At 40.6% G+C, this 25,296-nt stretch overlaps 1 protein-coding gene across 1 annotated transcript; it reads right to left on the bottom strand.

The window, feature by feature from the left end:
* Positions 1-432: 432 nt before the first annotated feature.
* On the bottom strand, positions 433-24,034 carry ccdc85al (coiled-coil domain containing 85A, like). The gene is made up of 4 exons (XM_086120823.1): positions 23,461-24,034; positions 21,546-22,620; positions 4,069-4,126; positions 433-1,883 (listed from the first exon to the last, which is right to left on the bottom strand). Exons 1-4 carry the CDS (start codon positions 23,704-23,706, stop codon positions 1,865-1,867), a joined length of 1,398 nt encoding a protein of 465 aa, XP_085976949.1. The 5' UTR covers positions 23,707-24,034; the 3' UTR covers positions 433-1,864.
* Positions 24,035-25,296: the final 1,262 nt, after the last annotated feature.

Raw genomic sequence — 25,296 nt, 5'->3', positions numbered from 1 at the left:
ATTGTGTTATACGGTATCAGTGTTTCTCATGAGGTGGTGAGTGTATGTACATTGCATCAGATATCCGAGGATACAGATGTTAAGCCCCAATTGTTTGGACAGGATGTAATGGAAGGTGATAGCTGCACAGGAAGGGGAGCTTGCTCTTCCAGTTCCAATATTTAACGGGAAATCCTGCCTAGTTCGACTCTGTTGTTTCCCACCTAGAAAGATCAAACTGGCTCCAATGATGAGATCATATTTACCGCAAGTTGAGGAATTGCTCAGCACATCAGAAAAGCGAGAATCAAACTTCAAGCCATCACTTTGCCTCTTATTTGGATTTCCAGTCGTTTTCTTAAAAATGTCTTTGCGTTCACACTCAGGCACATGAGTTCTCTGTACTGGCAGACTGTAAGAATTGCACAAATGCACTTTTAAATCCAGAAATCTGTTTATTATATGATATATATCCTATACATTTTGATATATTAGTTCTAATACCTGGAAGTCAAAAATAATGGTCATAATATATTCATATATATTGATATATAGAAAACTAATCCAATAATATACAGTAACTTGGACAAGGTTTTCTTGTAAAAAAGAGAGAAAAAAAAACAAACAAACAAAAAACATCCTAGCTTAAATTTAGGCGCTTTATCTGAGATGTTAATACAAAATGAAATGACACCTGGGCATTGCATTTTATACGACTACAACTTTTTCAGCAGCTATAAGATCATCTTGGTATAAGACACAGGAAAATACGTTGTCTTTGCTAGAATATCAAGAGATGTTTTCTTTTAACATAATAGATTTAAAGGTCAGTTGAAACAGAACAAGAAGGGTATCGTGATGGTCGAGATGGATTTGGCATTGGTAGACTGAACATCAGATGACACGCCTTTTAATTTCACACTTTAAAATGAACAAAGTTAATGGGAGAGGAGAGGGAGAGTTGAATTGGAGAGCTTCAAAAGTTAAAGATGAGAGAAAAAAACATGTAGGATGGTGAATGATGTGCTTCTCCACCAATGAGCTATTTTTGTAAACAAATGGAAGGCAACACACACACACACACACAAGCCTGTTCTTCTGAGAACTTGGCATGATTTAGCACGTAAAGTTATACTTTGTAATTATCATCAAAAATTGATAAGGAAGCTAGCATATTTTGGCAGTTGCTTGACAAAGCTTGTTTTGCGTTTGCTGTTTGTTTATTTTGAATACAAGTCAAACCCAAAGCGTCATTGTGGCTTTCAAATTGTTCTAACCACAAATTGAGGTAAAACAAATCATTTCAAAAGAACATGGCCTGTAGCATGTATTGTACTAGGGCTAGCTTTCTGTTTCTTTTTTTGTTCTTTTTTTAACATGTCAGTGCGGTTGTTTACTCAACCACATGGAGGTTGCGCAGGCACAGTGATGTTCATGTTATGGGAAAATAGTCCGTTTTAAATATCTAGAGTTGAACTTTTTGTACAATTTCCTTCTACATTGTCATTACACACAGCAAATAACATAGCTGTAATCATCCAAATCTCCCCACATGCATCCATGTATCTCTCTGAATTCCCTCTCGTAGCACAATTGGCAAGGAGAGACCACCATTCAAATAAATATATCTGCAGCATTTTTTTTAATAAACACAACTAATCTCACCCTCCCCAAAGTGCTCAATAGAGTAGTAGAGATGAAAACATGAAGGCAGGTTGTTTTTAGGCGCTGTCGACATGAATGAGGCCATGGATGGACAGCAGACCATCTGGTGCCTTGGGCCATGGCGCCAGAGAATCTTTGCAGCGATCAAGTCCACGGACGCGCAAAGGCTCAACCGCTGTGATCTTTTTCCTTCTGAGGAGCCAGGCTGACGACAGCGAGGTCAAGATGAGGCATCAAAGCTGGACACCAATTGAAGAGGAATGACAGAAAGCGGTATTATTTGACTAACATAGAAAGGAAAAAAATGGATACGGCATTCACATTATACCAAAGCATTTTCGAAACAGCTTCATGATTTATACATTTGTAGATCATGTGTAGGATTCTGTATCATAGCAGTAATGAACTTTTTTTTTTGACAGCACACGATTATACAGGATCATGAGCCCTACAAAAATAAACAAGGTCAACAAAATATTCAAAAACTTCTCGGCATTATACGGTGTAGCCCCGCACCACTGTGAACAATAACCAGAATAATAAACATAACCATACATTAAAACCACTGACAGTGTCGGTCAAAGAACAATAATATTATCTTGCTTATTTTAGTACACTGTGGCTCTTGTAATGCAGCACGTGAAACAGTCAAAAGTCTCCAACCTTTCACACTCTGAGAATTACTTTGACCAAATTAAAGCAGCCAAAAGCTACTTTTTTTAGTTTGACTGTATATGACTATGATCTGCTAACATTTACTTCACCCTGTATTTTACATAGCCATTCCACCGTGAATGTAAATTATTTTTGTAACCTCATTTGTCATAAAAGATGATTGGATATCTGATTTGAACAGTTATATAAGCATGACACCATGGATAACGTACACTGTATACTCTAGTTATCTAGTACAGGAAGAGATACAGTACTGTATATGCACATGTTCGCCGGCCCTTTTGGGGGATAAGGTTGCCAAAAATAAAACAGAGTACCGCTACTAAAGTAATTTCTCCTTGAGGCATTAACACTAGTATAGTAAAACCATGTTTTCACTTGGAATAAAAGCGCATATTCATGCATCCCAGTGCATTGCTAAACTGCTCATAGCAATATCCAATATTAGCAGGAATCACACCTGCATGTTATTTCAAGCAACTAGAGCTACTGTATGAAATACATCACTTGTGTGGCATATCATTGAGCAAACACTCCGAACGTTATGGTGCATGGAAACTCTTCTTTTACAGCCATGTAAGCAGCAAGACACCAGAACTCCCCAGTGTCAATGTGTGAGAAGTATACCTCACAATGAGAAGTACTTTTGCAATTGATTTCAAATGTGATCAAAGAACTGTCAATAATGGGGGTTCAAGTATTTGGAGAAGCCCTGGCAGTGTAGCGGTGGAGCAGAATGCACAATACCAAAAGTCTGAGACAAAAGCAACCACCTGAAATGATTCCAAGGTTATTTTTTTAAATGGATGCAAATTTATCAGATCTTGTCAGATTACATCCAAAAATAGACAATATTCTTACAGATAAGAGCAGAAAATACTTTTATGATAGTTTGGCAGCATATTGGTGGTATGAAAAACAAACACTTCACTTTACTTCAAAACGGGCCATATCAGGGGATTGATAAGTGATAGGTTAGGAACAATGAAAAAAAAAATTCTGAACCATTTGACAAAATTTTTTTTTGTTTTTTTTATTTTGTCAGAGAGCCGAGGGACCGCTCGCAGCTAGCTTGATGATTTAGCGGGCTCACAAATCAGTACCCTTTTTTCATTCTTGCGAGCCGAGTACCTGTTATTTTTGCGCAGGATGCAAAGAAAGCAGCATCAGGTGCTTGTTAAATTGCATAAAATTAGAGAAAAATGTGTGGCTGTAATAATTCGTGGTCATGCACGGGTGATTTTCTGAAATAGGAAGGGCCTTTAAGACTGCGAGAGGATATGCCTTATTGTCTTCCAGTCATTAAATATTAACACAGCCATCTGACCCTGCCCCCCACTGAGGTCTGATTGAAAATTTCTTGCAAATAGGGTTAGGATAAGGTCACCCCAAACTGTGTCCTCCTGCAGTGATTATACGCGGTCAAAACCACGTTAGAGTCCATACATCAGATTACTTGAACGACAACAGCATGAAGATTTTCAGAGATCAGCTCATGATTTGTTCAAAATCTAATTAAAACAAAATATCATCCACTTCGAGTTGGCAGAAAGTACAAAGTACTGCGAGGCTCCTAAATTCAATCTGATAGTTCAGAAGAAAGCAGCTGAAGGAACAGCACATAATGACATCGAATTACAGGACCCTTGTGGATAAGAACAGGCAGTGCCCTTCATTTGCCATTCTTCTTCTTATCTGATTAATACAAAGGACATTATCAAGAAGGGGAACAAGGAAGAAAGTTCTTACCTGTCCCATAGCTTGACATTTCTGCAGTTGTTGGTGCAGCAGCCGGCTGATATCAAAGCTGTGATTAAAGAAGACAGCAAAGGGAACAAGAGGGAAGAAGTGACGGAAGAAAAGAAACAGGTTCATGAATGTTTCTTTCACATGGGAGGAACAACTCATTAATCTAATGATTTATATATGACGGGCTTGGAGTGCCATAAAAAAACCAACTCTCCATAAATAAAACACCAGTTTTCATCAGAGGAACACAATGCGTGACGGGATATACAATACTTTTGATGTCATAGAACATGGCAAATATAAGAACAACATGAAACCCGATTGAACTAACTAACTGGTGTGTCATATAAGGGAATACCTTTCGTTGCTGTTTCGACAAGAAGAGATTATACTTTCATGTTTTAGCATCTCTGCTCAAACTGGAACATGAGTAAAACGTCATTAGTTCAAAGCAACTGATTCTGTCTACCATCACATCAGATATTATGTATTTTGTTCACCAACTGACATGCCAAAATGACAGTTAAAAGGCTTTCGTTTGCAGTGTACCATAATTTCAGGAGCAAATACTAAAGTGGATCCTCAAAAATCGATGAGCATGCACATATGTACCTGTATACACACACGCACGCGCGTGCACACACACACACACATGCACACACACACACAAATAGCATCTTAGTTTGAGGTTGTAATCAGATATCCTTTTAGTAATGTATCCATGTGGAACAGGAAGTCTGGGATGTACTTGGCTGCACTCTATGCAAGAAAAATAAGTCAAGGTGTACAGCTAATATAAAGCTGGCACATTATTTACTATGGCCTGCCTCACTGGGCAATTCATATTTGATCATTTTACCGATATCATGGAGCAGAGCTGGGCATTACATCAGTACTGAACAAAGTTCTGTCCATCGGTCATGAACGGACGCCCCATTTTGCTGCCAAATGACGAATGATGAGAAACTGACAGACTATGCACTGACGGAAATGGGTTTTCGTCGGTCACCGAAATCATCACTAATCAGGTCAGTGACCTTCTCAGTCCGTCACTGACAGACTACCGTTTCACTGACGACTGATGGAAATACGCTGCATGTGTCTGCTTGAAGCTGGACCTAGTACTATATTTGAGTTGTTGCCATGACTACAGAAATCTAGAATCTTTGTTTTGAGTTAAATCTTTTCGGGTATGTATTTATTTGCATATAAACCTTTATGGTGATGGATTCCCGTTAAATCTTGTTGAAATTATTTATTTCGAGAATATTTTGTGAACGATTCGGTCTGGTTTGCGTCACATATGCCGGATTGGGCGGAAGGATCTGACAGAGGGTGATATTGGGAAAGAGTCGCATTTGTTTGACGATTGTAATCGTAATCTTCAATTAATTGACTACAGGTACTGGTTTAGAAGGCATGAATATTTGAATTTATTGATCAAATGTTTGAGTCAGTGAGATGATTGTAAATATTGATTGTAAATACTCTGGAATATCTTTGTTTTACTTTTCAGTTTCATAATGGATAAGCAATAAAACAAGTGTGGACATCATTACGAGGCATGCTTCTTTACCGGAGTAGATGCACTGCTTGTGCTGCGAATGCGTGGAACATAGTAGGTAGGACGTTGTCACCGACACTGCTGAAGAAGCAGCAGAAGTTTAGTTTTCGACATGTTTAACACTACCGGTATGTTAATACTTTAGGTCAATTCTGATCGTTTTTTTTACCCAAATGTGACATGTATCGGATTTTTCCATTCAATTTCAGCACAATTCCATTTTTTTTTCTTATCTGACCCAGGCCTCTTGTGTATGGGGATAAAAATCACATATACAGAATCGGTGATGCTACTGCTACTATTTTATGTGATACGATAATTGCCTCTTTTATACGTTAAGCAGGTTGTTGTCAGCATGTATTGTATTGTATTGTATTGTCACCCGAAAATTACCCTTGGTCTCACTCTGGCCACCATACTAAATTGTATAACTCTCTGGCTTTGACTCTGAATACAAGTCCAACCTTTAAAAAAAAAAGAAAATCCCTTTTTTTCCATGGGTTGCCCTTCAGGGGGAAAAAAAAGTGAAAAAAAAACTCTGACTCTATCTCTCTCTCTCTCTCTGACCGACAATGGTTTCCTCCCTGTGAGTCTTTAATCATGTTTTCAGCACACTTCCTCTCTTTCGTTCACAAACATTTCCCATTAAAGATTCATTGCACTCTTGTGACCGCATACTTTCCTAAAGATTCCTCAAGCCACCATCAATACTGCGGCCGGCACCTTTCCGCCCATCTGTTTATCTTCGCAGGCGTGGAGGAATGAGGGAAGACTGCAATGACAGATATGGAAACTCCTTCAAAGGGTCAGGGGCCTGTGCTTATTTGCCTTTGGAGGTCAGTGTGCTTGAAGGAGGAGTGATTTTAGGACTAGGCAAGGTGGCTTTATTTGCATCACTTACAATACATCACTGTTCAATGTAACAGAAAAACAATAAATACACTTATAGACTAAGATGAAAATAAATATTTAAATTGATAATGTAAATCTAAAGATGATTAGAACGGGGTGAACACTATATGCTTCATTCAAGCAAACACTCAAATGCAAGCAAAATGTACTGTATATAAAATGGGTGTGCTCTGTTTTAGTATGATGCATAGGTAGGAGTAAGTCGGATACAGTATGTGCAAGTTACTACAAGTCTCAAGTTGTAAACTTCAAGTCTCAAGTTTAAGTCCAATATCACTGTGAGTGGTTGGGGGTGTTGGCCGTCATGCAGTTCGACCGGCCTGGAAATAGACCGGCCGTTGGGGAAAATCAATGGTCAACACATTATTCAAATGAATGACCCTCAGAGTTGCTTCCATTGCTGTTTGTGTTAGGTCAACTCGCCACTTCACAGCAAGAAGTGACGGTGACTGGGCTGCCAATTTGGTGTGAATGAAACTAAAATCTTGTTTGTTTGTTTTTTGCTTTCTTCCCTGAAAAAAAAAATTGAAAATTCAGAACAAAATGACTTAAAGTATAGTGATCCTTCGCCACTTCGCGCTTCAAGTTTTGTGGCTGCAGTGTTTCGCGTTTTTTTTTTAATTAACACAGAAAACCTGATATGTCGGCAGCCAAACTGTGGAAAGAGACGTTGTTTCAGGTTGACGTCACTCAAAAGCTTTGTACATGTGTGTTCTGTACTTTACAATGCCCACTCAAACAAAGCAGATGATTAGTTCGCAACCCAACAAAAACCAACGACAACACAAGTGGATTTATCCGGTAAGTTGACTGACTGCGCACATCGCAGCCTCACTCAGTATTTTGCATTGTCTTACATACTGTATCTTAGAGTTGTTTGTGATAATGTTTTTTTGTTTAAGAGATTAAGCAATGCGTCCCCGCTGTGTGGGAGCATGTACTGTAAGCCCGCTCGTCAGAGATGGCACCATCAACAGGGACACATTGCTTCAACAGCGGAAGCAGGGAGTTGGTTTGCAGCCTTGACCCTTATTTTGAAGGTTTCCCGACCCAGTCAGCTGTGTTTTAGACACGTCACAAGGAAGCAGTGACAGCTCAGACGAAGGTTGAAGTGACAGCCGAAACTGTCAGCTCAGGAAGAGGTTTTTTAATATTCACTAAAAAAAGACCACTGTCTGATTTAAAAGAAAGAAATCTGAAACCTATTTCAATGAATATGAAGACAAGATGGACATCATGGCGCTACCCATCACCGTTTTTATTCTCCAATTTACAAACCTCAGCAACACCGTCAGCGCCTCCAGAGGAAGAGTCTCAGAGTGAACCAAAAGCCTACGAGTCAAGTGAGAGCCGCATTCGATGCCACCAACACAAGCCTCTTCGCCTCACTCAGAGAGCAATGGTGACGAATGTTAATTACTGTACAAGGTTTTACTCTTAAAGATTTGAGCAAATACGTGTACTGATGTAATCTTTGTCCCAAATATGTAAAGTATAAATAGTGTTTACATATTTTAAACATGCTGATTCCAACATACACGAAAATGGGGGCGGGGAGGGAGGGGGGCAAATCTTACCTCGCAGTTTTCATCTTTTGTGTTGGGTTTCTCGTCCCCATTAACCACGAAAAACGAGGGATTACTAGAGTTCAAGTCTACGTCAGTTAAATACCAAGTACCAAATCAAGTCAAATCATTCCCAAGTTTTTGGCAAGCAAGACAAAATTCCTAAAAATAGCAACTTGAGTCTGACCCAGCTCAAGCCATAAGACTCGAGTCCTCTATCTCTGGTATGACGCATATTGCAGCATATTGCAATCCCAACACTGACATCAATGCATTTACGATGTGTGACGAAAGCTCATGACTGATGACAGATATCAGCATTTATCAATTCTTGATTTTTCCCTCTTTGATTTATGTAATAATTTAATAAAATATTACATTCTAAATGTAGTGTGCTCAGAGCAGATGATGCATTTGAAAATAAATGAAGAATTTCCAAAATGTGTTCATACAGTGACCTTATTAACAGGGTTAAATTTCAATGCTAATATAGTGCAGGACAAAAAAAAAAGTTAGGTCAGTGAAACCATGTGCACCATCTATTTCTGTAGATGGTGCACATGCGCTCGGGCATAAAAACTGGCGAATCTTGATTTTCGTGCTGGACCGAGCCTCCTCGAGCGCGTTTAGGGATTTAGCAGACCGCACTGCGCCATGTTATCGTGTTCCAGTGGACGAAGGGCGTTTTTAAAAAAAAATTTTACCCGCCCCCAGTACACCAGACTTACATCATCAGCTTTGTTTTCAACAAAACGGAGACCATTACTCATTATTTCCATAATGGCTGGCGTCGGGACGGAACTCCTGTGTCACAATATGGTGGATTTCCTATATTTTTGACACAAATCTATACTATTGGTCAGTTCATCTGTATGGGTGTTACTTTTACAAATTATTGACCGATCCAAAGTGTTGATCTCTTTGACAATGCAATGTTAATGATTGAACAAACCTGACATTTTCGAGGTCTCCTCAAAAGTGATGATTATGGAGATACAGACCAGCAAATATCTTTTGCAACATGGCGGTTTGGCGGTATGCCATGTGACTTTTCAAGTTGAAAATGTCTTGGCTCAATAAAGGTTGGCAAACACTGGCTCAATGTACCTCCCTTGCGCCATCTTGTTCTCCGGTTGAATAAAGCAAATTATGAAGGCAGATTTGCTGGAGGTCAAAATGTATTCTGAGGTATAAAAAACAATTTGAAATGCTTTGAAGCCGTGTGGGATATGTCCAATTTCCCACTTTCCTGGAATACAGCATTCGGCCTCAGAGTTGACTTCGGGGTACACCGGCTAAAATTTATTTTGCTGTCAACAGTCACACATCACAAGATTGAAATCTGCTATACTTGTAAAACATACTCGCGACACCTTTAGAATCCCTTTCAACCAAACTCCATTGGTAATGACACATCCTTAATCAACCAATAAATTCTGTATGAGGCCTTACAAGGAGATTTATCAAATGATTTTTTTAACACCCTTGGACAGTTTTAGTGGATTTGGGTATGGGCAAGATGTCCATGGCAAAATAAGATTTAATGTGATGTGACTGATATTTCAAGGGAAAGGGTTTTGGTGTCAGTCAAAGCCCGAGTGTATAGATGACATGATTATCCCAGAATAATATCAACCATAAACTTCCTCTCAGCACGGCCGTATATTCCTTGACAAAAAGATCCATGGGATTGACTTGGAAGGTGGTGGTGTCACTGTTTACTTTGTAGGCAAGGATCATTTATCAAAGATATATATATTTGTATATTGGGCTGTACCATGAGTTCATGATCCATTGAAGACATTAAAAAATATTTTTTGGGGAGATTTAAATCCAATCGTTTGATGAATGTACATAAAAGAAGTTGATTTAAGGGAAGATTAATGACAGATGACTGATGTATGAGAACCATTTGTGAAACCTGGCAATCAAGTTGTTATTGATGTCTACATCAAGTCAGTAAACTCATGAGGCATTCTCCTTGGTGCCACTCATCTCTCAATCCTCTTTTATCTGTCACCCGTCCTCTCTCCTATTCTCTCAATTTACAAGATCAATGCAAGGTAATTTCACATGACCACTCTTCTCAGATCTCTGAAAAAGTGGTGCATAAATTATTCAGGCCGGGCGGATAGGAAAGCCCATGAAGATGCAGGATAGATCAGACATCTTCGGCTAATTATGATATGAATAAGGACGGAGGGACGATGACGGAAGGGTACCCAGGTCGCGGACGGAAGACGGACTGGCAAAACAGGGGAACGTGCCCATCTCTGAATAATTACTAAAACTACCATGCAGAAAGTTTGAATTAGGCAAATTGTATTTTTTAAGATGGTGTAATACTCAGTACGTTGATGATCAATGTAAGTGCAGCCTTATGCTAAACTCTTAAGTGACGTAAGAAAAATAAAAGAAGAATATCCTCTATGATAGTGTTTCCTTGTCTGTTTTGTCTCACTGTGAGGAAAAAGTAGACTGTAGAGAGATCAGAGCATGAAGCTCACTGAAGTAGAGCTGAATAATTGGAGCCCCGTTGGCTGATCATGCCTGAGAACACTGTGTATGTTGTGTGTGTACAGTTCTTTTGCCTTTGTGTTTTTATTGAAGCATGTAGCGATACGCACGTATTAAATGACAACACATTCTCTTGCAACCGTATTTACTCTTGATGAGTGTTCTGAACATTTAAATGTTTAGTGTTTGCACAATTGCAAATTTACCTGAGTGAACATGTGAATAATAATTTGTGCGTCCAATATGATCTGTCTTTCGAAGATTTATTCTTTCACGAGACATATGAAGCAAGCAGGACACTAAAATGAAATACGTTGTGAGATTTATTGTGTGACGTGTCACAAAGGCCTGCATTTGTTTTGTGTGTGTTTAGCGTTTTCAAGGTCTGCATGTGAGTTATATTGGCAGAGATTAAATATCTACGCAAACGTTTGCAATATAAACTACGGTTTTCTTCAATTTTAATATGTGAGCAACAAACAACTCGATGCTTATGAATAAAACATGATACAGGGCATACCATGGGGAAGGTGAAGAGTGTGTACTCCGACTGCCTTGTTTTAGTATTTATGTTAGTTTTAGATGTGCTTGGCTGCAGAACAATGGATTAAAATTCCACAGTTATAAGGACCACTCCATCACACAGAATTGTGCAATGTTCTTCATGGTTAAATTGGGTGTGGGCAAATCCAAATTCCAGTGAAGTTGGTACATTGAGTAAAATGTAAAAACAGAACTCAAGTATCGTATTTTCCGGATTATAAATCGCTCCGGAGTATAGGTCGCACCAACCATAAAATGCATAATAAAGAAGAAAAAAAACCATATACAAGTCGCACTGGAGTATAAATCGCATTTTGGGGGGGAAATTTATTTGATAAAATCCAACACCAAGAACACACATGCCATATTGAAAGGCAATTTAAAATAAAAATAAAATAGAAAACAACACGCTGAATAAGTGTACGATATGCTAACATTACATGACGCATAAACGTCGAACTGAGAACGTGCCTGGTATGTTCAAGTAACATATTAAGAGTTATTCAGATAACTATAGCATAAAGAACATGCTAACAAGTTCACCAAACCATCAATGTCACTCCAAATCACGAAAGCCAATGGAATCTTCATCCTCTGTGTCACTTTAAAGCAACTCCACCAACTCCAGAGGTAGAAGATGCAGCGCTTCCTCTTCTACGTCGCTTACGTCAGACTCATCATGGTTTTATCAATACAGGTCTAGAGCGGCCTCTTGCGGTTTAATGTGAAAATAACATGTGAAATGATAGAATAATGTGTTAATAATTTCACCCATAAATCGCTCCAGAGTATAAATCGCACCCCACAAAAACTGTGACTTATAGTCCGGAAAATACGGTATTTGCAAATCCTTTTAAACCTATATTCAAACGAAAACACGACAAAGAAAAGTTGATGTTTAACTTCAAAGTGCGAAACATTGTGTTCTGTCTGTTTTGAATTTGATGGCCACAACACCTTCTAAAAAAGGCTGGGACAGGGGCATGTTTACCAGTGAGTTACAAAGGGACGTGTTTGACACAATCACATTTGGGAAGTGAGGACTTTAATTGTTGAAGTTTTCCCGTGGAATATTTCACATTCCCTCAACAATCCAGGGTCTCTGTTACCGTATTTTGTGCTTCATAAGGCGCCAACAGGGCGGTTGACTGGTTAGCACGTCCGCTTCACAGTGCAGAGGTGCAGGTCTAAAGTTTATCTTGCATTTGTTGATGGAGTGACCAACTGTATTCACTGACAATGGTTTACCAAAGTGTTCCTTAGTCCATGAAGTAATATCACACACACACAATCAATACACAATGATGCCGTTATTTAATGCAGTGCCACTGAAGAGATCGAAAGTCACAGGTATTCATGGTTGTTGTTTGGCCTCGCCGCTTAGGTACAGAGATTCTCAGAATCATTTAATGATATTATGGACTCTAGATGATTAAATACCTACCGGTAAATTCCTTTACAAAGTGGGTCACCCTTGCCGAATCCTTGCTTGTGAACAGGTAAGATTTTTGCGAATGCTCCCAATGATACTCCATTTTCCATTTAACATGTGGAAAATTTCACACATTTTTTTTTTTAATTTGCAGATTTAGATCAGCTTCAATGGAAAGTGTTGTTGGCGTCAAAATTCTGAATTTGCAAATATTTGGGGGCGGGCAGGGTTTGGGGGAGATTTAATCAGTTTGTCCATAAGACATCTAGTCTTTTTATACTGTACCACAGTTTGAAAACAATTGCAAGACACTGCATTCTGTTTTACGTTTTACACAATGTAACATCAGTGGAATTGAGATGTGTACATACTGTACATCTAAATGCCAATCACTCTCACACTTTCGCACATTAAAGATATACCTGATACATCTTTTACACAAATATATAATATACAATAGTCTTTTATAATATTGCAACACAATGCAATATATGGTAAGCACATCTGCCTCAAAGTTGACTCATTCCATCAACTTGCATGTTAAGATAATTGAATACTAATATTGCCCTTAGATATAAATGCTCGTGTGAAGGTTTGTTTGTCTGTACGTGCCTTACGATTACTGGCAGCAAGTCCATTGTGTACCTGGCCTCTCACCCAAAGTCATCTCGGATCGGAGGCAACTCACCATCCATGACAATGAAGACAAGTCATATAGCTGGTTTGCACAGATGGATGTTTATGTTCGAATCTCAAGAAAATGAGAAACATGAGTCGATTAAAAATCAAAGCCGTTATGTTGCTGAAAGCCAGCATCCCGTGCATCATGAAATCAGCCGCCACTCTGCACTTCCACTTCTCCTTCACTCATCTGATCATCTGAGACATCCAGACTGACAGCTCTCAGGACGGCACTCAACTTCACCTCAACTGAACGTGACACACACACAAATACGGTCCCTGCTGGTGACTTTGGGACAGACAGACAGACAGTTTCCCTCCGGCCCAGTTGTGCCCCTGCTAAATGACAGCTATGTCTAAACTTCCAGTTAATTACCTGGCCTCGCAAGTTAATTTCCTTTCAGCTCACTGAGCCATTCCCCGGTGGCACTGTCTGAAAAGGACAAAGACCCTTCTCCAGTCCACTGAGGTTGCGTGTCTACCGGATGACTGGGGTTACTGTGGAACAGTTGTCACCTACCTCGGGGATTTGTGCTGGAGTGATGTGAGTACACGGAAAGATGCCTGCTCGCAAACTCACACAGCTACTAAAGTCAAAATATTTGGAAGCATCTTTACATTCTTAATGAGTTCATGAATTCTGAATGGAGTGATTCTTTTCGATTTTATTCTCAACACCAATCAAATCTTTACAGTCTGATGGGATGCTTTGACACTGTGCTGCACACACTCATTCTCAGTATTTTTATTTTTAAGTTCTTTACTATATCTGCTTAGGGTGGTGACCGAATGTCTTTTTTTCTTTTTTTTCTTTTTTTTTGCCCGGACATGCCTAAATCGTAACACCATATCTGGTCATCTGGCGCCGTTTTAGAAATCCATGAAAATGTCTTACTTTAATTGTTTTTCATGAGACCAATTAGTGTGTGTTTAATTTAACAGACATGTGAAACTAATTGGCTGGCAACCGGTCCAGGGTGTCCCCCGCCTACTGCCTGAAGACAGCTGGGATAGGCTCCAGCACCCCCCGTGAGGATAAAGCGGCTCAGAAAATGGATGGATGGATGAAACTAATCAGAGGGGGAGTTTTTTTTTTTAAATGAGAGGCGCAGTGCACCATTACTGGCGGAGTGTGTGGAGCACGTGCGCTCAGTTACAAGAGTGAGTGCCGGATAGAAAACTCTCTGCTGCTGAATGGGATGGAATGGAGTCCCATCTGAATAAGCAAGGGATACAACATCTGTTTCATTCGTCTGTGTTTCATCCATGTGGTTGAAGTCACTCGACTGAGAAGTTCGTTACGATTACAGTTCAGAGTTGAGGACAAAATCTAACACTGAGCAAAGCTCGCATGTTCATACTGTATATTTCAATGTCTAATAAAGGTCAAAGCTCATTTGGACACATAAAAATACCAAAAAAAAGCTGTATGAAGAGGGAATTTGTCTGCAAAGTTGACGGGTCCTTAATTGTTAGACCCGGGAACACAGGATGGAGGAGAAAACAATTATGAGGAAGAAAACTAAAGACTGAAGTGACATTTTCAGTGAGCTGCCATCAGTATGTCCGAGGTGTCAGTCAAATGGCATAAAGGACTTGCTGGTACGAAGTCACACGCAGGTGCAGCATACCTGACATGTAGCCAAATACAGAAATAAATAAATAAATAAATAACTGTCCCTTTCAATCCTACAGATCTCCATGACAGAAGAGGTACTATTTCGAACATTGTCATATTTAAGTAAGACTTAAAAAAAGACTTACTGCTATGTAGTTTTGATTTATTTTCTACACATAAGGAGGAGGTATAATATCTAACTTTGACCACTCGGATGCAACCTCAAATGTGCATCGCCAGCGAACAGGGGAGCAATATCTCGGGACAAAATGTCCTTTGTTCATGAGATAATAAAGATGCCATTTATTTCAGTACATGTTATGTATCGCAATCATGTTGATCTTGCAATAGTCAACACCCATATCACAGAGTGCATGTTTTTCCAATATCATGCAGCCCTACTTCAAATATACTAGTTATAATTTATGGCATCTTTGAGTACCACTTCAGTATCCTGAGGCCTGGCCGAGTGTCCTCCTTTTTGGAAATCACAATATGGTCAACCTAATATCCTTGTCTTCTACTTTCTCCCTTTCATAATTTTGCTGCTGTAAATTGGGAATTTCTCCATTGTGAGACAAATAAAGGTTTTCTTATCTTTATCTTCTCTTCTCCGCAAAACTTGATTTTACTACTTTCAGCCATCATGATTACTTAGCCTCACAAAATCCTATTTGTTTTCTTGATAGTGACGTAAAACACTTTGATCCCAGTTGTCACTGCTGCTGTCTGGAATTAATATTTACCATGCAGCAAAGAAGCACGATGACACTGGTTGTACCATCCAAGAAGCGGATTAAGAAGACGAAGCTAGCTGCATCTTGATTTAATATGACAATGATATGCATCCAAATTCGTGAACAAAATGCCCAATCATACACTCCTTGGCTAATGGCTGCTTTTATGGCTTACAGACAAGGTTGTTGGGGATAATTCATCTCAGGTGTGATTACATATTCAAATACCAAGATAGCCGTTAAAGGTAACATTTAGATAGACATCCACCTTGAGAATTAAACCCTCTCTTTACTGCATGCAAAGGGAGTCCACCTTGAATTTAAAAGTGAAATGAGCTGCAGCAGACTGTGTGGATATGTTTTAAATGGAGGTATAGGTAATAAAAACACAACTTTATGTGCCTGACTAAGCCAATCTAGACGACGTCATGCTATTGTTGCAAATTCACGGCCTCGTGAACGACAAAGCTGACATAATAGCTGTCCAGATGAGGCTTTCTGCTAATAATACTAATCCATTAGAGTTACAGCGCCAAATGCTTCTCTAAACCCTTTTTTATCTGAGCAGCTGTGACAAACATTTGGGTTTCTTCATGAGTCGCTAAGGATGTGACACTCCACAATTTATCGGGGAGGCTTTACATCCAACAAGTGGAAAGGAAGTGGACAGAGTGGAGTGAGAAGAAGAAAGAAATAAGTGAAGAAGGCGGAAAGCTGGATGGAAGGGGATGGGGAGAGGGAAAGCCATAATCCACTCAAATACATATTCAATCCTCTTTCCCTTGCTTAGCCTGCCAATCAGTACATCCTCCAGCATCCTGCAGAAAGAGTGCTTTGTCATAATTTTTTTTTTCTCTGAATTGAACAGCTGTATTTAACACTGCAAACCAATTATGATGGAAGGAAGACAGAGAAGGAACAGGGAAAGAACAACTTAAAAGCTTATGGCCTGCAAAAGGTTGAACTTTAACTCGGACCAAAAGCAATTATTTAATTTTAGACCATATTTAACAAGTTAAAACCAATATTGCAACTTGCATATTACTTCATCAAGGCACACTACTCTTAATTGAGATAATGCCCTTGAATGATCCCAGATGATAAATTCTGGTGTTACATCAGTTGAACAAAAATATCTTGAAAATCATGAATTAAATATGGATCCGAAGCCAAATTACACATAAAGTAGATACTGTAAGTCAGGGGCGTCAAAGTCATTTTGGTCACGGGCCACATTTTAGGGACCATTTTCCTTGGAGGGCCATTATGATTGAAATCATAAAGAACTACACGTAAACTATTGTTTAAGTGATTGTAATGGGGTGTTTGGCAACAAAACAATGCTTACAATGTCTCTCTCATTTATTACATATGAGAATTTGAAATTTTGGGACATATTTTAGCAAGCTTCATGGAATTTGCCATGTTTGAATTGCTTTCGCGGGCCACATAAAATGATGTGGTGGGCCAGATCTGGCCCTCGGGCCTTGACTTTGACACCTGTGCTGTAAGTGATCACCACCAGCCACCCCCTATAAATGCCTTTCTATCATTAAGCTCTCAAATGAATAGCTAAAGGTTTTGCTTTTTTAACATGAATGTAAAGAAGAAACAACCTTGAAATCTGAATGTCTTTTGCTCTATGCCTTTGCATAACCCTGCTCACTGACAAACACAGGGAGATTGTTCGTGTTAATTAATTCAAAGTACTTTGTGGTATTTTATTGCTTGAAAGACCTTTTCATAAAAGTGAATGGACTAAAAAGCTCGAAGGAAACCTAATTTTAGCAACTGACTCAATGTGACTAATATGAACAACCTAAAGGTAGGAGAATGCAATGGAATTCCTCTTCCTTCCTTGATCATTCCTGGACTGCCGTAACTGAGCTCACTCACAGTTTCGATGCATGTTTTGCAGAGATGGCCATCTACTGTGCATAGTTGTCACATGGGGAGCGGAATTAGGACCCAGAAGCAGACACGGAAGTTGAAAAGTAAAAGTCTTTATCTAGGAAAATACAAAGTCAGAGAGCAGGGCTGGAGGCAGAAGACATGGAAGAGAGCTGACATTCTTACTGGGAGGAAGCTCGACGTACTGACAACGTGTGCCTGAATAATCCACGTTCATATACTATCAAGCCGATATGGCAGAATAAAGAACTAAAGCATAAAAGAGCCTCAGCAACTGCATAGCAACTGAAACATCGAGGAAAGAGTCACAAACATAGTGGCAAGCAAATTTCAACAAAATGAATAGCCTGCTAAAATTAGACAACTACAAATTCTACAATCAAGTTACGTTTCTTATGTTGGTCTAGATCACAAATGGCCAAAAACACATTTGTGCATCTCATGGCAGAGGTTCCATTTTCTTTCCAGCAAATGTTGCTTTTTTTCTGCGCTGATCATCTCAACATCCATCCATCCAATTTCAACACCGCTTATCCTGAACAGGGTTGCGGGGAGTTGCTGGAGCCTATACCAGCTGACTTTGGGCAGAAGGCAGACTACACCCTCAACTGATCGCCAGTCAGTCACAGGGAAATCATCTCAACAGGTTAAATTAATATGCAGAATTTGTGATTGCTGAATCAGAAAAACTGATGAAGTCGCTTTGCTTGTGAAAGAAAAGCTCTGCTGTGCAAATATGGTAAAAGATGTAACCTTTCAGGTCAGTTATTGGATGATTATTTATGGAGTGAATAATCATTTTGAATGTAAAATTCTATACCTTTATATCGAGGTGTGGAACTTATGTTTTACTATCAAATGTTCTTTTTTTTCCATGTTATTGCACATTGTGTAGTTTTTGTTTTTGTTTTTTCGTATGCTGCTAGTTCTACGGAAGAGGATTAGGGCCATAGGCTTGGCACTTGTTATATTACAAGTACTTTTTGAGTAATTCTCAAAAGCCTGATTAATAGATTGTCTCCTGTGTTTGGATGAGACAGTAGAATTACTCTTAATGTTGACTTTGCAAAAGTGGTGTTTTTGGTGGTTTGGGGGAATTCCATTATTTTTGCTGCTGCTGCAAAAAAAAAAACAATTAGAAATAAAATGTGTGATAAGCCTCACAGAAGTTACAAATGCAGAGCAGAGGTCAGAGTGTTGTTTTTGTCCGGAATTTAAAAGGCTTAAACTTGTGCACTGTTGAGTGCCACATGAACATGAGACTTTCATTTGTCAACAACAACACAGCTACAGAGACAGCCATCTCACGCACACACACACACACACACACACACACACACAAGTTTATAAAAATTGAAATAATACTGTGCAAAGAGCTTACAGGATAATCCCAGAAAGTGGAATGCACTACAACGTCATAAGAATTAAATTCATTCTTCATCCAAAAAAAGAACATGCAAGGATGGCTCAGGGGATGACTCAAACAGACATAGGCACGACAACCTTCAACACATGGGTCTTACTCAAGACGTTTTCAAACGTAACATTTTGACATTTTGTCTTGTTGCTTTACGTTCACCTAAAAAAACAACAATGAACCGTTACGTGAACATCAATGGTAATACATTCATCATTCATTCGCAGAGATTTTTTAGTCAGGGCTGTATATCATGATCTAAGTGAAAATATCATGGTCTATTGATGTGCCTTTGTCAGGCCGGCGAAGAGAGAGCAGTCCCAGAGGGGTCATGCTATAGGTAGATAAATCACCAGGGTAACAAATAGCCATTATACAATATGACTTTATCACAACTCATTCACTGTAATGACTAACTCATGGTAGCAGGTTTAATGAAGTCCATATGGACCTGGATAAACACTATTTGCTGCACATGTTTCTCTTCGAGTTCAATTCACAGCTGCTTTGCCAATCGACAAATCACCAGATCTGAAAGCCAGTGAGTGTCCTGAGCACTTAAATTTGACAATTAAGAAGTAATATGGCAATACACTTTGCAAACATATCATCAATTCAAGAATGATATACTGGAAAATACCACATTAGGGAGTGCACTTTGGCCTCCACCAAAAGAAGAAACAGGAAGATGACCCAAATGAAAAGTTGTGTGTGTCTTTACAATAATCCACTGCAATCCACAGAGATTGCAAAATGACCAGGGGGGAGAGGGTGGAGGAATGTTTACAACTGTACTAGACAATCATCTCTGAAGCAAAACAGTTTAAAATGAATCCAGAGCAATTTAAGGTTTTAACATCGGGGCACTCAAATAAATTAAAGATAATGGTAACAATAGAAAGTGAAGATGATTTAAAATACAAATGGATGTTGTACACCAAAGAACAGCATTTCCCACAGCGGAAATGAACAAGTCTGTATTAGCGCAATAGGACAAAAAGACAGGAATGGTGAAACAGATCATTGCAGATCTTTTATGTTTTGACAAACCATCCTCCATAAAGTTATGCGTGTTTAGCATACATTATGAAATTTTGACATTGTGTTGTGTTTTGTCTTTTCTCCCCATTTTTAAAAAATATTATTATTGTAGTATTATTATTGCTGCAAAGACAGGCATGCATTTCACCTTGAGAACACATTTAGTGTCTGCCAGCTCTGTGCCACTCAGCACCTTTTTTCCCCCGGACCCCAGAAATGATTATCAGCCACTGTGGGGTATTTTAACATCGGCCAACTTTAACACCGGCCAACTTGGTAGGTTGTTTTTGATATTCATCCCACAATATGATCTCCTAAAATTGCACCATGAATAATAACTTTGCATTTTTGTGCTTTGAGTCCTTGTAACATTAGGCTTTATTCACAAACCATAATGAGGACATTTGTCCCTAAGTCACACTGTTCACCATGAATAATAACTTTGCACATTTGTGGTTTGAGTGCTTGTAACATTAGGCTTTATTCATAAACCGTTATGAAGAAATCCGTCCCAAAGTCACACTGTTCATTCATGTGTTCGATCGATCGATCCGAACCGCTTGATCCTCACTAGGGTCGCGGGGGGTGCTGGAGCCCATCCCAGCCATCTCCGGGCAGTAGGCGGGGGACACCCTGAATCAGTTGCCAGCCAATCGCAGGGCACACAGAGACGAACAACCATCCACGCCCACACTCACACCTAGGGACAATTTAGAGCGTCCAATCAGCCTGCCATGCATGTTTTTGGAATGTGGGAGGAAACCGGAGCACCCGGAGAAAACCCACGCAGGCCCGGGGAGAACATGCAAACTCCACACAGGGAGGCCGGAGCTGGAATCGAACCCGGTACCTCTGCACTGTGAAGCCGACGTGCTAACCACTGGACTACCGGGCCGCCCATTCATGTGTTCATTCTTAAATTAAATTGAGGAATTCCAATTGGGTTTTTTTTTTCTTAAGAATTATTCCAAAAACAAGTTGTGTGCCTTGGAGGGTGTACAGATTGAATCTTTTGAACACAGATTTTTAAAAAAAAACATTTCATCTGGGTTGTTTGGGATCTTTTAAAGGGGAAGTTAAATTTTCTTGACAGTAATGTGTTATATGCAGCCCCAGTAGTCTAAACACAGTATTCTCATTACTTTGTAAAATTGTGATTGTGGAGCAATCTTTGATGGATCTTTACCTAAGCCCTGAGCAACTGTGTTGCCATTTTCAGTTGACAGCAAGTAGCAAAATGGCTGAGATTGATCAAAACCGGTGGATTTTGCTGCCTAATTCATATTCCACAAATGCAATGTCAATGAGAATGCCATGTTTAGACAAGTGGAGTTGAATCGAACGTACAAAATATAATTGTAAAGAAGATTTGGTCGTTGACTTCCGCTTTAAGGCCATATTGCTTTCTGGACCAAAATGCAAGTAAAGTGCCAAACTCCCATCACCCTAATCTATCAGGCACTGCATTTGTGAGGTTCTTAAATAATTGATAATATTGCATTTCATTTATAGGATTCATTCACATGCATGTAAACGTACCATTCATTCCGTTGTAGATGCTCCGATGATGGGGTGACAACTCGTCTCCAGCGGACCTCCTCTGCGCGTCTCTAATTGGACTGCCAAACTTCCCATGGTCAGGACTCAAACTGTATTGGTGCCTATGAGTCTCAGGACTGCCCCCTTGGACTGCACAACTTTTTTCAACGTGCTCACCGGTCCCTAAATGTGCATGTCGAGGCTCAGGGCTCTCACAACCGGTACTGCTAATGCTGCTCCTGTGGTGCCTCTGGTAGAGGTCACCGCTGCCACCCTGGCTCAAGTAGTGCTGCCTCTGGCCTAAAACAAGGTCAGAGCTGTAGTGCTTTGGATGCTGCTCTGGACTACTCCGTCCCACGTTCATTCCATATTTCTCTGGGCTCAAGCCTCGCATGGCCCGGCTGTGGTCAGGCACTGATATCGAGCCGCAACGTGGTCGACAGAGTTGGGGCAAAGTGTACGGGTACTCCAGACTTGTGCTCCGGTTGCGCCCAGCCGGGTGGTCAGGGCTAGGCACCTCCCTGTCTGCCATTGCTCCTCCTATGGCACTGATGCTGCTACATCTGGGTTTATGCGTCAGCTCAGGACTCCCTTTTTCCCCTGAAATTCCGAGACCGCCCACTCCAACAGCCATGTGAGTTTGCTTATGCTGATGGTGATCTGAGCTGTCAGCACTCCCTGCACTAGAGGTGCTGCTCCCATCCCCAACATCCCTCATTAGGAGCCCCTGCCCGGGAACCAGCAGCAAACTATTCTGGCTGTCTATGGAGTTTCGGGACCCCACGCATATTCCACCACTTCCTCCACTTCCACCTACTATTCCTTTATCCTCATCCAGGAGGAGACAGAGCTCTTTGAGCTCCAGGTTTTCGCGGATGACCTCCTCCTGTCGAAGCTCTAATTCCTTGAGTTTTTGGAGATAGAGGGTCACCTCTTTGCGCATAATGCTCGAGCTGTAACGGCCCAGACGTTGCCACTCCCTGGACACTCGCTTTCCTTTTTGCCGGTCATCATCCAGGAAGCAGCACAAGTCTCGCAGTTCGCGGTTGTCTTCCTGTAGCTTCTGATTGATGTCCTGACAGGGAGAAATAGAAACATGAGAGGAAGGCAGATTCATTGAAGTGACCCTTGGGCCCAAGGACTGGCAGCATTGTTAATGCTAATCAGAGACAGAAGACATTCTAAATGTGTTTGTGTTTTGATACAATGTTAAATTATTTGTCTGTACGTCAAAGTACAGTGCTACAATGATTTCCACTCTAATACCATTGCATGGTTGTGGAATATATGAACCACTGCATGCAATAATATTGCAATAAAATCCTAATTCTTTCTCTCTTACCCAACAATGCACTGACTCGTTGTGTGGCATTCATTGTACAATACATCACAAAGATCTGTAGGAGCCTCACCCTCAGGTAAAACTATGAGACGGTGCAACATATAACCTTAGTGCGATGCCCTAATACATAACCATCTCACCTCTAGCAAGGATTCCACTTCATTCCTCTTTGTGCAACAATTTAACACTCTTTAATTGGTCCTCTCTGGCTCTCTAGTTTCCCTATAGCCTCCAATCTTTTCCATTGTAATTAGGTAGCTTGGATGGGTGGGAAGGTGACAATGTCTCCTAGAAAGGCAAATGATTCTCAAGTGATGCTGCACCAGGCTGGATTTCTGCTTAAACTGTAAACAATGTCCACATTGTGCCTTGGACTATTTGTAAGCTGCATACTGTACTCTCTGTACAAGTAACCAAATGCAGACCCACAGAGTGACACAATGAACTTCGGGATAATCTCGAGTCTGACACCATGTTTGCAGCTCATCACGCCCACGACTGTGCGTGCACTCAGGTGCGCTCTAATGCTACAGCTACATGATCTCATCCCTCACGAAATGCTCCCCTCCTCACCTTCAGCCCCCTGATCTCGTTCAAGTGCAACTGTAAGCTGCGATTGACCTCTCGGATGAGATTTCCGTGGTCCAGAATCACGCTCATCTTGTCGGCCTCGGAGCGTCTCAGACGCCTCACCAGGTCCTCCTTGGTCCACTTGAGCAGGTCCTCATCGGATAAGCCGGAGACGTCGTCCGCCGGACTGTCGGTCTTGGCTAGTGACAGCTGCACCTGAGGCTGGGGCGGTGTAGTCGCTTTCTCCATTGGTACAGCTCCTCCAAAGGGCGGAAAATACTCAGCGGTTTGCCGGTAGTCCCTGCTCGCATCAGCTCGCCGATTGATTCGTGGATAAAGGTTATCGTCTTAACATCGGTGACATAGTTTTTCGACACTGCCTTTGCTCTCGACACGGCTGCTGCTCACCACACTGCAGACGCAACAGCTGACGATGCCGGTTGAGTGCTGGAAGGACGCTTTGCCGTCACTGTAACATCCCCACGGTCGAGGTGGATGCCTCTCTTCACTTTGCTTCCCACCCCCGTCCCCCAGCTACAGTTCGCGAGAACGCGAGAAATAGTGAGCGTTCAGGATCACGCCTGCTCGCACAATGAGAGCTGGTGAGGAGAGCCCGTGGTCACCGTCTGTACCACCTCTCTCTCTCTCTCTCTCTCTCTCTCTCTCTCTCTCTCTCTCTCTCTCTCTCTCTCTCTCTCTCTGTGTGTGTCTGGTCATCATGAAAAATAAAGAGTACTCGCAGCGCCATCTAATGTCCTCCAGTGTTTTATGCTTGTCTTTGCTTCTACTTGGACCTTAAAAGCGAAGGGATATTTGAAAACTAGTGAAAGAAGGGTCTCTTGCATGCTCTTTTGGATGACATCACCGATTCACGCCCGCAAAATAATAAGAATAATTTGGCGCCCTCTAGTCCTGCCCATAGTTTGTCGCTCACATCCCAACTCCTCTGGCAGTGTTATTTACATCCATCCATTTTGCGATATACTTTATCCTCACAAGGGTCGTGGGGGGTGCTGGAGCCTATCTCAGCTGTCTTCGGGCAGTAGGCGGAGGACACCCTGAACTGGTTGCCAGCCAATCGCAGGGCACACACAGGCGAACAACCATCCACGCTCATACTGTATTCACACCTAAGGACTATTTAGAGTGTTCATTCAGCCTGCCGTGCATGTCTTTACATTATTCTATTATTCTGTTAGCGTGATATGCCTTTACCCCGTGATATGCCTTTGCTTTTAATCAAGTGAGAGTACAATAAATGAGGTACTGAATAACTAGGTCTATTAAAAGTAACAAAAGATCTGGTTTATACGCAATTTTCCAAAAACTGCAACAACAACGATCAAAAATAATTGTATCGAAAAAAATTATGACAACGTGCAACAATAAACAGAGCTGCTTATACAATAGACTTAAATAAATAATCAACTTTAATTGAAACATTTTGCTAATTTTATGCTTCTGACCAATATGCTGCTGCTAGTTCACTTCTGGGACATGAGTAGACATTTATCTAATGTATACAGTAATGACATGCATGTATCCCGAATCAGATACAGTATATGATTACATAACAACCATACAACGTATTTTTAAAGGTAAAGTGTCAAGACCCTGATAATGGTCAAATTTCAATTGCATGTATTACAATAATTTAATAAAACATGCAAAAGAGTTTTACTTTCGATTGATCCTGGAAGCTAGAGTCAGAGTTTGTAAATATTATTTCCTGACTAAATTAGAAATTCCGACTTCTGACAAGAGCTGGAATGCACCATCACTCGCGTTGTGTGGAGGGCAACTTCCTGTTCCGAATGCGTGCGGATACGCCCGTTTTGC

The sequence above is a fragment of the Hippocampus guttulatus genome, chromosome 9, assembly GCF_054856545.1.
Source record: "Hippocampus guttulatus isolate MCC_2025c chromosome 9, RoL_Hgut_1.0, whole genome shotgun sequence".
Lineage (NCBI taxonomy): Eukaryota > Metazoa > Chordata > Actinopteri > Syngnathiformes > Syngnathidae > Hippocampus > Hippocampus guttulatus.
Note: the sequence above shows the minus strand (reverse complement) of the source record. Positions and strands in the feature narration are given on the sequence as shown.

What these genes read in the sequence shown, in the direction of transcription:
- ccdc85al (XM_086120823.1), bottom strand. Translation starts at nt 23,706, where the DNA reads ATGGAGAAAGCGACTACACCGCCCCAGCCTCAGGTGCAGCTGTCACTA. An exon ending in ACGAGATCAGGGGGCTGAAG is followed by an intron (nt 22,621 to 23,460) that starts GTGAGGAGGGGA and finishes TCTCCCTGTCAG; the next exon opens with GACATCAATCAGAAGCTACA. An exon ending in CATCTACAACGGAATGAATG is followed by an intron (nt 4,127 to 21,545) that starts GTACGTTTACAT and finishes CTTTAATCACAG; the next exon opens with CTTTGATATCAGCCGGCTGC.